This window comes from Delphinus delphis, chromosome 13 (assembly GCF_949987515.2).
Source record: "Delphinus delphis chromosome 13, mDelDel1.2, whole genome shotgun sequence".
NCBI lineage: Eukaryota > Metazoa > Chordata > Mammalia > Artiodactyla > Delphinidae > Delphinus > Delphinus delphis.
In genome coordinates, this window is record NC_082695.1 from 70,506,082 (window position 1) to 70,524,322 (window position 18,241).

Here is an 18,241-nt window from a genome sequence, read left to right on the forward strand (position 1 = left end):
CCCAGACCAGGAATACTGAGCTAAGTCCTGGATTCACCAGTTGGGAGAGGGAAAGAGACCAACTAGAACACACGCAGAGGACAAGTGATCAGGAATACAAGGCATGGTTAAACCATGCTCTGTGAGATGTTACATGTTTTCCAACAACACTTCGGAAGGAAGCAAGAATTATCATCCTGGGAAACACGTGCAGAGAGAAAAGACACAATCCCAGGTAGCTCTGGAGGAGAAACTTAGTGTCCCGAGCTGACAGCTGCAGACCTGAGAACATTCTGAAAGTCAGAGCTGTCACAATGCAACAAACTGCCTTGTCAGGAGTGGCTTCCCCAATGCAGTGAGTGCCCAGGCAGAGGAAGGAATGCCTGCTGGGGTCCATTCACTTATACATTGGTCAGAGTGTCATGTGTGCCAACAACTTTGCTAGGGCGTCATCTAGAAGGATTCCCATATTGGGAGGGAAGCTGATGTAAAAGAGAAAGAACACAAGGAGAGCTCTAAGTTCTAGTTCGCTTTTAAGAATCTATGATGTCTTCCCAAATAGTGGATAAATTAATGTTCTGAGACAAGAGTTTCATTCCAATCTACCTTAGTGGAGGAACGGAAGGGAAAAAGGAGGGGGAAGGGAGGGAGGGAAGGAAGGAAGGGAAGGAGGAAAGGAAGGGAGGAAGAAAGGAAGAAAGAATTTATAAATAATGTGTTAGAGATGGGTGATTAAATATACCACTGAAATGACTATGTGATCAAATCAAGAATTATCCAGTTTTCTTAAAGATACTAACGTTTTGGGGAAGAAAAAGATGAGATGGAGGCTTTTTCTCCTTCAATTTAAGATCTTTAGAAAGCAAAATGATTAATCAGAAAATAGGTTCCCTTTTCTCTCTCTGGTAACTTGTCCATTCCCATGACTTCAACTAGCAAATACGGAATACTATATGCCAAATCTGCAATCCCCGGACAGAACCACAAATCAAGTCACTCGCAGACATCTCAAATATTCAGCATGTCCCAAACTGAACTTACCATCTTAATCCCCCATAACCTGCTTTTCCTCCTGTATTCCACATCTCAGTGAATGACACCGCCCAAGCCAGACATCAAGAAGCCAAGGACGACTCTTCCTTTATCCATCAGTTACTGAGTCCAACCATTTCCTTCCATTTAATATCACTCAAATTCATATCCTCCTCTTCACCCCCACTGTTCCTGATTTGGTCCAATCTCTCATCTTTTCCTCTTGGAATTGCTTTAATCACCTCCTGAGTAATCTCCCTGCCCGTCGTGTTGCCTCCTATTCACACTGTCGCTAGTGACTATCCCAAACCATAAATCTATCATGTTATCCCACTATTTAAAATCAACCCTTAAGTAGATTTTAAGTTGGATTTTCACTACATGCTTCAGTGAAAATCCAACTTCCTCCCCCTACCATTCAAGAAAGCCCCTTCATTTTTTTGAGGTGAGGATTCTAACCCAGCTTCCGTGTCACCGCTTCCTCTGTGGACCCTGTGGAACTATGTCTCAGTCTTACAGAACCTCTTCAGTTCTGGGCTTCCTGTGACATCCTCTAGCTCCTACACCTCTCCGCCTTTCTCTCAACTGACAATTTTCTTTTTACTTGGATAGTTGCAACTCATCCAGTAATGGCACCATCCACTCATGCAGTATCACTTCTAATAGAACAAAATGCATACTGATTCATCCAATAACCATTTCCAATGCCCTTCTCTCTTGCCTGCCTCTTGAGTCCTAGTGCCAACTAACACTGTAAAAGTTCACTCTCCCCGCTTCCCTTGCAGCTATGGGTAAATATCTCGTAGAGATCTGACCAATAAGATGTTAACAAAATCCTGCTCAAGGCCACGGGTTTCTGGGGATGCTAGTTTCCCCGCTGATGGAATGAGATACAAGTGGGTATGGATGCTACTCTAACCTCTGCCTCTCCAACTTCCTATCCTGAACTCTGACATGGTGTCTGGGGTTCAGCAGCCGTCTTGCAAGAAATGCAAGATGAGAGAAAAAGATGAAGAATTAAAATCGGCATGCTGAGGAGGGCAGGAAAGCAAAGATGGCAACACTAATTTGCTGAATCCACACAGGCAACTCCCACCTGCAGACATCCCCTTAAGTGATGGAAAAAGCCATGTTTGTTTGATGATGATGTTACTCTGATCAGGTATTCCATTAGTTGCAGCTGAACACACACTTAACTGCGATTGCACCTCAGGGAATTCTTGCCACGCTCTCTACAAGTGAGGCAGTGCGGGGTGGTTGAGAACAAGGGCTTTGGAGTCCAGCAGATAAAGCTTGGGATCTGGGCTCTGCCCCTTCTCACTGCACAACACCAGGCAGGTAACCTAATCTCTCTGATCCTCAACGGTACCTGCCCCTGTAAAACGGCAATGACAATGCCCAAGAAAGAAACCAGGTTGTAAGTGTAAAGTATTAGTGGATGCCTGGTATACCATGAGCACCAAAACATCTCAGCCATTACTACAAGGAAACTGATGGTTGGTATCCTAGACATGTGATCCAACAGCACCCTGTGCACACACTGATCAGTTCCCTAATGTCCTGACTTAAAATTATTTGTTACCCATCTGACTCCTTCCATAGACTGTGGGCCACGCTGAAAGCAAGAAGAGTGGCATGTCACTCTCTGGTACCTAACAGGGGCCTGCATGGCACAGATTTTCCACAAGTACTTTCTGGATGAATGAATGAATGAACCAAAGACTAATTTGAGTGCTGAAGTTTGGTTGGCTTCTAGGACAATTAAAATTTATATGGATGGTTAAAAAAATACATATACTGAGGACCATATGATGGCAGACATGCTGATGACACGTTCATTTTATTTATCAAGAAGCCAATCAAACTTGTAAAGCAGTAAGATATTCTGTTTTGCTTTCACAAATATGTGATTTGCCATTTCCCTCCCTGCCATAAGGGAGTACTTGCTCTCTGTCTGAAAATCAAGAGAGCTAGGATATGAGGTGTCAACACCACTCGCGATACAACCAAGCCAAAAACAGCACATGAGGCTTCCCTGGTAGCGCAGTGGTTGAGAGTCCGCCTGCCGATGCAGGGGACGCGGGTTCGTGCCCCGGTCTGGGAGGATCCCACGTGCCGCGGAGCGGCTGGGCCCGTGAGCCATGGCCGCTGAGCCTGCGCATCCGGAGCCTGTGCTCCGCAAAGGGAGAGGCCACAGCAGTGAGAGGCCCACGTACCGCAAGAAAAAAAAAAAAAAAAAAAACAGCACATGAGATCTACATTTTATCTTTTCTACTCCGTCCAACTTAGCCTCTAGAAAAGGCTCTCCTTCTGAATGTTGCTATGAAGTTATAAAATGAACGATCCTCATTGTCTGGCAGGGGGATGATGTGGAGGTGGGAGGGGGGAGCTTCTCGGGCTCTCCAAATATCAGAACGCTTCCAAACATTTTTTCTAAACCGCGTTTTGTCATCTGCAGTCAAACGCATACAAAATAGCATTGTATAGGAACGCTATTTAAACGTGACCGCTGAAACACGTTTCCTAATCACAGTGACCTTGGAAAACCGCCTTGATATAAAAACCAGCCCTCCCTTGGTCATTAAGATTTTTGCCTGCAGCGGGAGCACTTTCTTTGTCTCTAGGAAGGGATACTCCCTCGTAGTAAAAGGCAAGGTGATCTGCTCTGATAAAACTTTAACAGGTGCTTCAATTTATATATTATATTACAGCCTTACAAGCTTACACTAATTATTAATTATCCGCCTAAGTGTACACTGCTTTACACATCCTGCCCCTTAACTAGAGTACTCAGAAAAGCTATTGTACTTTGCCGGACTAACGGACCATGTCTTGGACAGCTAAATGGCCTAGCAAATGCAAAGATTTTCCCATATGTACACTTTACAGTGTTCATGCAGATCCACTGCCTATGCAAACCAACTGCGTTTCCGCAACCATACCCCACCTTGAGGAACGTGGGTAACTGAGGGAGGGCTGGAAATGGACGATCTTAGCAAATTAGAGCCAATTTACGAAGCAGCTTCCTTAGTGTTTGCAAAGAGCATCACTCTGTGGTTAGGACTGTAGGGATAGTGAGTTCTCTCATTCTACTCTGCAAACATTTTCCAGGAGTCACAGAGAGGCTTCTTTTTATGCTAGAGCAGGTGTGAACTCAATTCCACCCTAAGACTAGTATCAGCTCAGCTGAGAGAATAGCCATAAATTTTTATTTCAGAACTAAATGAAACTCATGAGGGTATGGGGCAAAATCTCATTAACTATTAAAAAGCCTTTAAACGACTCTGAGCAGGCCTGCTTTCTATGGTTTTATTTTCAATTTGGCGTTCAAGCTGTATACAGGACTTTGCAATGAATGGAAAATGCAATCACAAAAAGTGTATATATTTTGAACCGTTTTATCTTTGAGGTAACAAAACATTTCAGAGAGTTCTTCCCCCGCCGCCACCGAGACCACATCTCCATGAGTTAGGTCAGTAAAAGAAATAAGGAAACCAAGGGTAAAGGAAAAGTGGGAGATGACCAAAAGATTATGCAGCAAACTATTATTTCATAGGTCAGTTTTGCCCCCAACTAGTTACTAGGATGCCTGACAGAGGTTGCCCACAGCTGCTTAAGCGGTCTGCCAAGATATTGAAAATATTTATGCTCACTGCATCTCAGTTTCCAAATAACATTTGCGACACCATCAATAAATAAGGAAAAGGGAAACTCTGCAATGAGAAAAATAAACACACACACACAATATAAAGTATGAATTTAATCCTGTCAAGCCAAGCATTAAGGATTCCCCAAATCTGAATATTAGGCTCATTTCTGAATACTCTGAAAGTTCTGAAGAAGACATGGTCACCAATAAATTCTTCTCCACGATTTGGTATTGCCCAATTAAGTACCATCAGTTACACATAAAGAGTTTATGCTTGCATCCCCAGCATTCAGATTTGGCTACTGAACTCTTCAGAGTACGGCTTGATCTGAATAGCCAAGGCGAGGAAAAGGCAGGAGCAATTAGTAACCTAGTAATTTCAGAGATTCAGGCAGCCACGTCGATGCTGGTAATTCAAGGCTAGAAAATCGCACTTCGAGATCGGAACGCTCTAAAATTAGCTTTTTGTGTGTCTCTTTCTCTCTCATCCTTCTCTCCTTTTGTCTCCCCCTTCTCCACCAAATGTTATCAGATATTACACACATTCCATTTTCATTCAGCTTTTAATATGGCCCACGAGGGGGTGGCATTTAATTAATCACTTCCACATTCTGCCAAAACTCACTACATGAGTCTCAAGTCTGCATGTTACTTTTGCCAAGCTGGTCAGACCCAATGAAAAGAAAAAGAAACCCAGAGAAAATAAAAGTAGGTGTAATGGTCATTCACAGCCACTGCGTGTAAGGGCCAGGTATTGATATTCTTCCTGTTTCTCCGTTTAAATGCAGAGCAACTACTCAGACGAGAAATTCCATCAGAGCGCTAAAGATTGCCCAAAATCACATAACGGGAGAGCGGAGAGCTGGGAGTCAAACCAGTGCCAGCTCGACACAAGCCTCGCTCGGCCCACCATCCTCCACTGCCCCCATACTAGGGCTTCCGAGGGATCTTCAAGCTGTAGGAAAGCTTTCTAGGTTTTATGTTAAACATCAACAATGTAACCAGCTATATTTTGTACCAATTTAAAGCAAAACACCCGTATCGTTTTTTCTATTAAGAAACATGTGTCAAGGAACTGAGGAAGGATTAATAAACAGTCATCAAGAAGATGAGAAATATTGGGGATGTGTCTATTAAGTGCTTGGGAATACATTTAATTCGGTCCCAATCTATGCTCCAAACAGTCTGCCACTGTTGGTCCCTGGGTCTGATATTCTGAAAGAGGAAATAAAATGAGATCCACTGAATACCTCTTTCTACTCAAAAATCATACACGGTTCCTGAGGAAGGACTCAGAACCCCTCAGGAGTGAAGGGAATGAGAGGATGACGTACACAGGCAACATTCTTTGCCAAGCTTCTCTGGAGAAGAACAAACTGAACTGGAAGACTACCTCCAAAACGTTCCCCAGAACCTAGAAGGGACGTGTGATAGGATCCCCTTGATAAAAAGCATCCTACCCAGAGGTTACTCCATATGCAGATGACCTACAGTGCAGGTGAAGAAATCTCAACTCGTCAGCAGGCTTCCCGGCCCACCACTCACAATCCACACCGAGGCGCTTTCCGCCACGGGTAACAACGAACCTCGAGAACATTTAAGTTGGAGAGAAAAATGGCTGGAGGCAAATGTTTCATCAAGGGGCACATCTGAATTCCACGAAGTTGGCCCCCAAGAGGTACTTGTTTTCTAGGATTACTGTTTTTTGTGGAAAGGCTGAACAAGAAACCTTTTTATTCCAGTCTTGCTGTTTTCAGAAGTGATCACTCCACACTATCTCCACCTGTTCTTGCCTTCTATTCCAATCTCAATAGAAGGTAAAGGTGTTTTCAAACTGTCATCACCCAAGACCCGAAGTCTCCAGCATTTTCGATTAATCACAGACAGAAGTGACAGAGTGCCAATGGGTAGCTGGGCAATGGCCTAAGATAAGAGCCAGAGAGCAGAGTGGTTACTGCCAAGTGTACCACGTCATTGCACGGCTGCCCGGTGATGCTGGGGTAAGTGTGACAGGTATCTCTACACTCACCTTAGAAATGCCAAAGTTGGGGCGCATAAGAAATTTAGCCAAAGTCCCATCACCATGAAGTTGAACAGCAGGGACCCTCAGCCTAGGCCACTATTCCGCGAGCCCCCTCAAGCCTGCAGTGCTTCAAGCTGAGCTCCTTGGCTGCTCTGGTCCTTAATGAAGGTTATCATGTGAACAAAGACGACAGGCTTACGGCATTTTCTCTTTTTTTTAAATGAAGGTCAATAGCACGCTTAAGGTAGGCACACAACTTTCACGGACGTGGGGTTAACAGACTCTGAACATTACTGCTGCTTCCCCTGGGGCTGAGGGGCAGTGAGAGGTTTGCCAAGTGCTTGACCCTCCACCCAAGGGTCCAGTCAAGAAGGCCGTTACTGGTGAAGGCTATGCCAGGCGTATTTTGAGTGGCCAGCTTAGGCAAAATTCAAGGTAATGCCTTTCCAGTGAAAAGCCTTAACAGGAGAACTTTGTACGAAAGGAAAACGGCACTGTTTATTCCACATCCTGCTTTCCTTTAAAGATCGACAGTCCCTCCCCAGTCCATGTTCTCGTGGGCCTGATGCATGCCGTGACTGCGATCAGCAGAGGTGGGAAACTTCTGGCCAGAAGTTGGATCCAGCGCTCACCACAATTTCATGCAGTCCTGGCGCGCTGACCAAGATTAAATGTCTGTTGGCTGCACCTCATCCTCCGCATTAAAGATCAACCAATACAACTATATACATATTAAAGTAAAATAGAAGGTTCTTCTGCCCCCGGCAGCGGGCATTCTTGTGTGAGTGCTTCACGGCGACATGGCAGGTGGTTGGAGGGAAGTTCCCGGGAGCCTGTTTGGCAGTGGCCCAGGGGAACGATCTCTGTCACTTACAAAGTGACATGTCCCGGGACCTTGCCGCTCCAGGATGCCAGGCCGGCTCGGAGCGGCTGCCGCAGTGGACCGTGGCAGTGGGCCCCAGCCTTAGGCTCTGCCAGAGGCCACTGAAGGGACTGGAGACAAGGCTGGAGGCTGGAGCCATGGGCGGTTGCACGACCAGGCAGCTCTGGACAGCCTGGCAGGAATTCAAGCCGGAGACCTAGAAGAGGAGGTTCTGGATCATGAGGACATGAAGCCCTTGACTCTGGCTGCTTGTTGCCTTGATCACGGGATGAGGACAAGGAAAGCACAGCCTTGGCAATGAAATGAGGACAGCCCACCCGTGCGACTCTCCCGCGGTCCTTTCTCTATCATCTTCCGTTCAGTACTCTTTTTCTGTTCCACGCCTCTTTGTCTTTCTCTCTAATCTGCTGACCAGAATCCAGAGTCGAGACCCATTTTTATATTTTGCTTCTCACATGAAAGCTGGAGCCTTGTTCTTTATTTTCAAAGCTGCTAAATTGAAAATTACAGATTCTTCCCTTAAAAGAAACTAAATAAACCCTGTAAATTGGCTAAGCCCGATGTGCATTCTCAACTCCCTTCTCTCATATCTCTTTCCATTGCATAGGCTGGAGAAGCAGTTGTGTACATTCTCACCCCCTCCAAATTCTGCAGCTGGAGAATGGCCGTGGATGTAGGGGGGCGGGGACCATACGGCCAGACTCACCTTTTCCCTGCTTCTTGCTGCATCAAACCCAAACTTGACTCCGGAAGCTGTGACAGTCACCTTTAGACAATGAGGGAAGGGACAAAGGAATCACAGAGACACAAGCCTGGACTTCAATGAACTGCAAACCAAATCTAGCCACGGCCTACCACCAGACTTCGAGTATGAGAAAAACTATGCGTAAGCCACCATTAGTCACATTTTTCATTCTTTCCAAGCAAAAGCATGCCTGCCTGACACAAACTGCTTTTTCCTTTGACTTGACTCTAAAACGATTTATTTTCTCTTAGGGTCAATAACTTTCCATGTGAGAAATCTTCCTCTGGTATGTAGAAGACCTACACTTTTCTGCTAGGTATAGTTTTCAAGTAACGTTTTTCTGGTATCAGTTCTTCTAAATTTTAAAGAAGCCTGGTTTAGTCCACCTAGTTTGACTATAAGTGTTTGATTATCACAGCATTGCTACGCTATACCATCGAGCAAGCAGCCTAATGGAAAGAAAACAAGACTGATGAAAGAGGAACAGAAATGTTTATTGACTGGACGAGAGGAAACAAGTTACCTTATCTGAATACTGGAGACACACAACTGTTTTCAGTGGCCTTCCGAAAAATATTGATTTTACTTATTTCCTTTTATAAATAAAATAATCTGTGGTGTGTTTACTGAAAACTGAAATCTATCACACTGTAATATGGTCTGTTTCCTGACATTCCGTAGAGTCAAGGTTACAGAACTACAGAATGAACTTCTAGATGACTGTCCCTGGTTTAGGGTTTTCTTCCTGACACAGTAAAAGGTAGGCCTGACTTTAATTTATGGGCTTTTCACTTAGGGTTTAGACCCAAATATCTGATTTCCCCAATTTATTCATGAATGAAACAATCCACTAGCCATTTACTGAGGCCCTGCAACTCTATGCCAAGTCCTGGCCCATGCAGAGCACTTTTCTCCCGGTGACGTGCAGTAACTTAGTGAGTTATTATTTTACCCCCGATCAATCCAATCCCTTACCTATAGTTTGCAATGAGTTGAGGTAGAAAAGCAACATCCATGTGAATCAGGCTTTAAAGAATTACATTTGGAAAACACATCACTAGCAAAGTTACGTGAAGGTATCACAAAATAGAGACGCATGGATTAGAAAGAACGCTGAAACATCTCTAAAGATAAAATACCGTATAAGCAGAAAATGGCATACCTGAAAGATCAATGGACCATTAGTTGAGAAAATTACCTCAGAAATCATCTAGAGACTTGTTCCCCCCTCAATTTAAAGATATAAAAAAGATCTGACCTAAAGACCCCCAGACATTTGTAACAAAAGAGAGTAGAAAAGTCAGTTCTCTGGCTCCCAGCCTTCACTCAAAATCAGCATTAATTAGATCATTGGGGATGATACTTAAAAGAGTCTTATTTGTTAATACTTCAGGAAGGCATTTTAAGCTAACATTAAAATAACAAAATTCCCAAACAAAGCTAACAAGAAATAAAACCACTATTAGACATGTCTTCTCTCAGAAACTGCTTGTTACCACATTATCAGTCCAATAGCTAACAGATGATATCAAGATAACCTCAAGCTAAAAACTGTCATTAAAAAAAAGGCATTGAAAATGCACAGACATCCCTCACCAGTGAGCTAGTAAGCAGCCTGCTATCACTACTGAACTTCAGAACAATTAAAAAGTGAACTAAAATTTCTAGAGCTGACATCCACATTCACAATTCCACTTTCATGAAATTACTAAAATACTGTTTGACCTCTGACACTTCAAAGTCAAATAACTGCCTTTTTTGTCCAGGTTTTGTTATTTTCAAATATTTACATTCCAGCATGGAAAAAAATAAGATACAGAACCAGGAGGTCAAGTTAAATCTTATCCATGCTTTGAAAAAACTATGTTTCTTTGTGGTCATTCTTTTCCTTTGTGTGTTAAGGTTTTCAAAACCGTTTTCCAAGTAAGAGCCTCTTCACTGGGTATTTCCAGTTTTACAGTGAAAAGAAAAACTCCCTTAACATTAACATCTACTCACATTCGCCGTTTTACAAGACTGTGCCACTGGCCTCTGCCACTGGGATTTGAAAGCGCTCACAACACTTCACCTTTATGCTGGGCTAAACTCAGGGTAGCCATAAACATTTTGAAGTAATACAAACCTAAATATTCCTGCTCGGCAAACGGAGCAGTGGAAGCGAATTATAATGAGCTAGCAGCTGTCACAATATGACCACAGTAACCAAATCAAAATATCAACCGCTAACCCAGATGAGATTCAAAGGTCATCCTATAAGCCAGCAGCTTTCTGCAGTTCTGCCTGAACCACGATCTAATCCTGCAGTAAAATGTTCCACTGAGCTAGTTTAGAAATCAGTTAGTCTATGGTAGGAAATTATTTAGTGCACTGTTGGAGTACCACGAGTGGGACAGGAACCAAATACCACAATAAGGAAACCGAACCATTCACAAGGGGACATGTAAAAACACAGCCGCTCATGTTGAACTAAGCTGCACCCAACCGTACCAAAGTATCACTTTTCACATCCTTCAGTTACCAATGCACGTCTATAATCTTACTGGCATCTTGCTCACTCAAACAATCTGGTTTTCAATTAAGGCTCTGGAACAATAGAAGGAATAAGCATGCTTAGATCCTTCCTTGGATCAAAAAGTTGTAGCTAGAAAATATACTGTCTCCCATTGTAAAAAAATATTTGGACAATTACCTGCAAAAGCTTCATGCTTGGCAAACAAAACAAACAAGCAGGAATGCTTTTTTTAAAAAAAAATCCGTACTCTTTGCATATAGTTCTTGCCAGGATTTTCAACTATTCCATAGCATATAATCCTCTTAAAAGCACAAGGCTGGGACCCATGGCTCCTCCGTCCTAATATTAGCATATTCTGAAAGCTACCCGCTGACCACCTGTAAAGGTTTAATCAAACTGTTTAGTAACTGCAGTGAACAAGTTTCCAACAGATCAAGTGTACATTATTATCATTAATAATCATACGGAGACACAAGGAAGAAGTGATTAGTTCTCTCCAGATACAAAACAGGGCAGGGAATTTCAAACAAGTAAAAATGCAAACTGGCTTGCTTGTCTCTACCCAAGGAAAACAATGAGTGAGGACTCAGGAAGTGTCAAGTAAAAGAGTCTGCTAGGGCTTCCCCGGTGGCACAGTGGCTGAGAGTCACCCTGCCGATGCAGGGGACACGGGTTCGTGCCCCGGTCCAGGAAGATCCCACATGCCGTGGAGCGGCTGGGCCCATGAGCCATGGCCGCTGAGCCTGCGCGTCCGGAGCCTGTGCTCTGCAACGGGAGAGGCCACAACAGTGAGAGGCCCGCGTACCGCAAAAAAAAAAAAAAAAAAAAAAAAAAAAAGAGTCTGCTATACAAATATTGAATCATGATGCTGTACACCTAAAACTAATATCATGTGATATGTCAATTATACCTCAATAAAAAATGTTTTAATTTAAAAAGGGAATTATATGAATTGGTCAAGGCAGGCAGTCAGCTAGATGACTCAGTGCTGAAATCTCAACTCCTCAAGACTTCCCCACACTAAAAGAAAAACAGAAAGCCATACACACTTATTCTTTAAAACAACAAATTTCAGGGCTTGCTTTTTTTGTTTACTTTAGTTATGTTTTTCTTTAAAAGATTTACACAATATCAACTTCCAAAACTCTGTATGGCAACTGTAACTACAGACAGCAATGGAAGGAGCAGTGCACCCTTATAAACCAAATGTCATTAATTCTTCTAGCACAATAGGTGTGCATGTGTGTGTGCACGTGCACACGTACGTGTGCATGCATGCAAGTGCACTTGTGTTCGCGTGTTTATTTTTAGTTTAGGGATTCAAACTAATACCAAACAAGGTATTATATTCAGATATGCAAGCTTATTTCTAAAGGAATAAATTAATGGAGACACCCTATTACTTATAAATTATATACCATTTTGCATTAGTTTGAGATACACAAATAAATTAAATTTTTGTATTTTGGTGCCAGAGGTAAGTACTAGATTACAAAAACTGTAACATTTATGCAAAACCATTCATGTGAAGTCAGAGTTCAGAATTGTAATAAAGGGTTTTGTTACTATAACAGAAATTATAAGCAAATGTTAGCAGTGCCTGCATCATTCCTCCAAAATAGTGCACTGCCATAAAGAACAAAATATATAGTAATAATTCAATCCTAAAAGAAGAGAGTGGCTCATTACTTCTTTCTTTCCTCACAATAAAATAAAACCTAAGTGAACAGTTTACCAAAAAAATAGGTCATCTGCAGCTAATAACTCTTTCCCGTAAAATTAGTGTCACTTATTTCTGTAGCAGACGCCTAATTCAGTCACAGACTTGATTGATTTGACAACAGAGAATCTAGTCTAATAAAGTGGCTGATTTATTTCTGATGCTATAGCTTTTACCCTAATGTGACATCACAGCAGAATGAAATCTTTGACATGTAAAGAAATCCTATGCACTTTTCATGAAAACTAAGATTTCTGAAAGTAGATATTGTTGTCAAAAACTTACAGTAAAGACTAATATCTTCTTTTGGTAGAACGAAAACTTCCACAAAGATTACAACACAGAATATGGATTCGGACACAAAGAGCAGTTTAGGATATACCATATATTCGGTGAGTTCAAATTATTGGCTCTACTAATAGGTCTTATTTTATCTTTGTCTTCATTTGTAAATTGGTTGTCTTTAATTTCTTGAAAACGATCTCTCTTCTCTTCGTAAAGGTACAGCATAGCACCAAGCATGGTTCATTTCAAAAGTGGTTTCATTTTAAATCAACAGCAGCTTGGGCAAAATCAATGAGCATCTTTGTTCCCTGAATCTAGCCCTGAGATACTCAAGCCAATCAAGAAGGCATTTGGGATGTGAGAAATTATAAAGTGCGGCGGGGGGGGGGGGGGGGGGGGGGGGGGGGATTTGTAATGCAGCATCCTAGTTAATTCTCTAAAAATATTTTTTTTAATCCTTTTCCAAAGTAAAGATGCAAGGTATTTCATAGTGGTTTAAATGTCTTTTCCTCCCTTTTTTTTTGCACACTGCGCCATGCCCTCTGGCTCTGAGCGTGACTTCCCTGACCCCAGTCTGACACTGCACCGTTAATGTCAGATAAACCATTTAGCCCGGGCACAATTCTTTTCTGTGCAAAAATCTGCTTGAGGTGGAAAATGTAGCAGTTTGTAAACAATAAAGAGCCATGTTTCAGACCAGACAGCTTATCTAACAGAGAAGTCCTTTCATTGGGAACAGTGGGTGGGAGCCTCCCGGACATAGTAGCATTTCCTACCACAATGCAGGAGACTGTCTTGGCCTCCATATTTAAGGGTTTAATGGGAAGGAGGGCAGACAGGATAAAAGAACACAGCTGACATGGACTTTCAGCTTAAACAACAACTAAGTGAAAAGAGTCAGCTCTCTCCATTCCAGCTCTAGACTCTCAGCCCACTTATATTTTAATACTGTTTGGACTGAAAAACGAATTTGGTTCGTAAAACAGTTACCCAGGAGGATACACAAACAAGAACAATTATTTGGTATCTCTGTATTGTTTGGTGTCTTCTGTAATATTAACTTATCATGTTGTTCTTTAGGAAAACTGTTTTTCATGGACATAACATAAACTTCTCAATATGAGTAGTAATTTATCCTATTTTACGTTAGCTCATTGGAGGATAGGTTTAGAATCTTCCAAGGAAATTCTTTAATATACTCTTTACGTGCTACTTCTCAAGATGATTATTTTCAGCTTAATCTTTTATGAAGCTGGATGAGGAGAAATAGAGATGGGATGATATGAGATTCTAGAATTATTACTACTGTCATGGAAAAAAATCTAAAGTTTTTCTTTAAAATCTAAGTTGACAAATATATCTAGTCACCTGCATCTGTCTATCCTAAAACAGGAAACACTGCATTTCTTATCAACAATGGATTTAAAAACCTGGGATTTTTACTTTAGCTACAAAGTTAAAACATAAATATGAAGGTTAAAGTAAAAAAAAAGAGAACAAACATAAGAACAACCTATGGTCAAACACAACTTTGAGAACGTGGTCCTCAAAGTTGGGATGACACTTTATGGCCCATTAAAAATAAATTCCTAGTATTTCTCTGCTTTGACTATAGTGTGTTAAATACCTGAAGTCCCTTTAGATGGATTTGATGGTGACTTTTGAAAAACTGACTGAGATTCAAGAACAATATACACCTTAAATAACAAGTATAGTGTCCAAGGCTTAAAAACTGGGACACTTCTCAGAAGCATCTGCAATTATGGTTTCAGAATGATATATATATGGCTGTGTGTTTTCCTTGGAGTATAGTCCAACAGCCTGGGACATGAAATTTAACCTCATTTATTGATGGATTCACAACAGGATCTGGCCACATTGAGAGATTTACTAATATTGTTAAAACTCACATTTATTAGAACAGAGATCTTTTTTTTTCCAATCAAAACTTAAGTAACAGCTATTGGGACCTTTTAAGCCATTATAAATTGTCTTTCCATTGCTCAGGTTACTGCTGTGAAAAAAAAAAGCCCTACAGGGTAGTCAAAGCAGAAACGTACGCTAAAGATGCCAGTAGGAAAGGCATGCTAGAAATTCGAAGACTGTCTCAAACTACGTGTAGCTCACTTCATGAAGTAGAATGGGGACCTCCTAGACCATCAGCACTAAAGTTCACGCCTTGATAAATACATAACCAGACTTTACAATTCAACTTGAACATGCTACTTTGATTTAAGCACACTAAACCTATTATTAAAGGGACTTCCATGACCCCTTTAATAAAAATTCAAGCTAACACTGACTTTATCTCATTGACAATGGATAGGCCCAATGATATTATTTTAAATATTCACTGCTTTCAGTTCATCAACCTTAAACTTAGAAAACAACTGTTGCGGGCTTCCCTGGTGGCGCAGTGGTTGAGAGTCCGCCTGCCGATGCAGGGGACACGGGTTCGTGCCCCGGTCCGGGAAGATCCCACATGCCGCAGAGCGGCTGGGCCCGTGAGCCATGGCCGCTGAGCCTGCGCGTCCGGAGCCTGTGCTCCGCAACGGGAGAGGCCACAACAGTGAGAGGCCCACGTACCGCAAAAAAAAAAAAAAAAAAAAAAGAAAGAAAGAAAACAACTGTTGCAACATTGAAATTGGGAGAAGTGCTTTACGTCTAAGAAACACAAATTTTCCACATGGATTCAGTATCACTGAAATTAGGTAATTCCACATGGTTGTAAAACTTAGTCCTGTATATGCTATTACCAAGCATAGACTGTCAATATTTTTCTACAATTTAAAATTACTATAGCGAACTGGCTGAAAATCCAAGTTCCTAAAAAACAGAATCTCTGTCTGGGCTTTATTCTCCCTTCCAAGGTAAAACATAAACATTCAAAAAATGCATGCTAATTCAAAATTAGTCTTACTTTGTATTCTGGAATTGACAAAAGGTGGAGAGAGATTGTCATGTGACCCAAGGTCCCTGCTGGTCATGTGGTCATAGGGAGTCCCATCTCCATAGTTCTGCAAATAAAATAACAGCATAAGTTTAAATTCGCCATGAATAAATCAGCACATAAGTATGCCCGACTACTGACACCTCTCTAACCCAAAGAAATTGGAGTCCACCATTCCCACCCTGGCACGTCATTAGAAGGAAGCTTCTTCACAGGTACAGTGGGAAATAGAGGGCTCTAGAGTCTGCACAGTCCACATCCTCCTCATAAGAGCCGTGAAATTGGGGGAATAATAATAATGGAACCAACTGCATGAAGTTATTGACATGATCAAATGAAATAATGCATGTAAAACACCTGATACATATAAACTATATTGTAAATATTACGTTATTATTTTGAAAAGCCCACATTATTTCAAAAAAAAGCAAAATGTGCTACGGGAAAGTTACCCGTAACCTGTAATGAATTGCCTTTGGAAGGCGAAGGTAGAACCTTTTAAACAGCAGCACTGGGTTTTATGATATTGAAATGTCAATGTTTTCTTGTAGTTGTTACTGTGGTTGTAAGAGAATTGGATCATTCCATGAGTAATTAACACATAAGAATGTTAAAATTATTACAACAGGACTATAAATGAACATCAGAAACTTAAGCATAAATTCTGAATTTAGACAAAGAAAAAAATAGTTTTAAAGCAGACACTAATCTGTGGAAATTTGTCATTATCATGATCATCTCATGGTTCTAAGGGGAATTCTAAATTAAAATAATGTTTTTAAACTACCCAGCTACTTGCTTTTAATGGAGGAATTGGATAACATACAGGAAGGAGTTAAAATCATCTATCTTATATGGTTCAAATTTCAGTCTACTAAGATACATCAAATGACCAGAAAGGGAAAAAAGCCATGCTGCTCAGCTGGTTGCCCTGTCCATAAAGACTAAGTCAAATTTACTCAGAGGTATCAGTTGGCATGTTAGCCAAAGGGCAGAATCTGCCCACACGAAAGGGACGGATGCTGTAGGAAAAATGAAAACGTGCATCACCTCACTAGAGAATCAATGGAAGCCTTAAGGTTCCAAACTACCCCGTTGTCAATCGCCTTTCCTCATTTATAAAAATTAACTTGAATGATACTGTCATGTGATGCTGCCACTATGTCAGTGTATAAAAGATGTCATGTTTTTTAATACCTAGCATGGGTCTTACGCTCACTGGTTCTATGCCAGATGTTGCATAATACTAATTATTATTTATTAAGTGTCCTCACCCTCCAGAGTTACTGAACGCTTAATATACATTATCTAATTTAAAACCTCAGCACAGTGTTTCAAGGTGACTGAAAACATCACCACTTGAAGATGAAAAAAGAGAGACGCGGCATGTTTGCCCGATACAAGTCAGCCACAGTAACCTGTCTCGTGCCAACCCCCTGAATTTAGAAAATATAAATTACAAAATATTGATTCAAAATTATTCACTAACGTATTTCCTGGAAAAAAAAAAAAAGTGGCCAGACAGTTCATGAAAGCCAAATAAAAGTCAAGACTGTCCTAAATGGACCTTGTTCTCAGAAGAACAATTAAAAGTACTACGTGTGTTAGACTGAGAAAGCAGAAGAAATTAAGTACATTTGAAGGAACTAAACAATAGAGGGACATTCTGTCATCTCCTACGCTTGCTGTCAGGGGGAATGGATTTATTTCTGCAAGTGTGGACTGTAATGTGAGGAGGAGGAAAGATTTCCTCAACCCATCCATATAATGCACGAGAATGTCAGACTTGACAGCTGGTGCAAGCGCTCAACAAAGTAACTGGTAAGCTTAGAGCTCCTGCTGTACCCTGAAGACTAGAGCGTTGAACCCCAAGGCCAAAGAACAGGTGGAAATGGCGAACTACGACTTGCTGAGATGGCCTCCTTTTGACAGCTTGATTACCTTCCTTACCTCTTATGCCAAGATAGAGACCTCCCTCCACCTCAAATTTATGTGAACACTTAAAGCAAAACGTTACCCCCTCACCTCCTGCAGAATGCTTCATCTAGCTAGCTATACAGCTGGTTGCGGGGGGAGGGGGGGGCAGGTGTTTTACTATGTGCTCTAAGTCTATTTCTAATTTGGGGTATTATATGTATATTATAAAAACTGACATGGATTTTAGAGGGCCTAGAAATGACTCCATTAAAGACAGACTATATATAAAATCATACACATTTAAGTCGGAAGGAACATGAAAGATCCTCTGGTTCTACTTCTTCATTTTACAAAGTAGGAAAATGAGGCCCAAGAAAGTGAAACGACACACCCAAGGTCGTATACATACAAAAACACGTATGGCCTAACCAACCCACTCGCATGCCATGCCACGGTCTTCCCATGACATTCAAACTAACAACCAAAAACCATGGAAAGGAGTGGCAAAAATCTGAATGAACCCACTGGTGACCAAAGGCACTACTG

At 41.5% G+C, this 18,241-nt stretch overlaps 1 protein-coding gene across 9 annotated transcripts in view; it reads right to left on the bottom strand.

Annotated features, from left to right (window-relative positions):
• The window catches only part of TCF4 (transcription factor 4), a 360,227-nt gene that overhangs the window by 220,363 nt on the left and 121,623 nt on the right, over positions 1–18,241 (bottom strand). For all 9 annotated transcript variants that reach the window (XM_060029101.1, XM_060029100.1, XM_060029098.1 and 6 more), the window contains one exon: positions 15,749–15,845. In XM_060029101.1, coding sequence (XP_059885084.1) covers positions 15,749–15,845 — 97 coding nt within the window. The remainder of the gene's footprint in view (positions 1–15,748; positions 15,846–18,241) is intronic.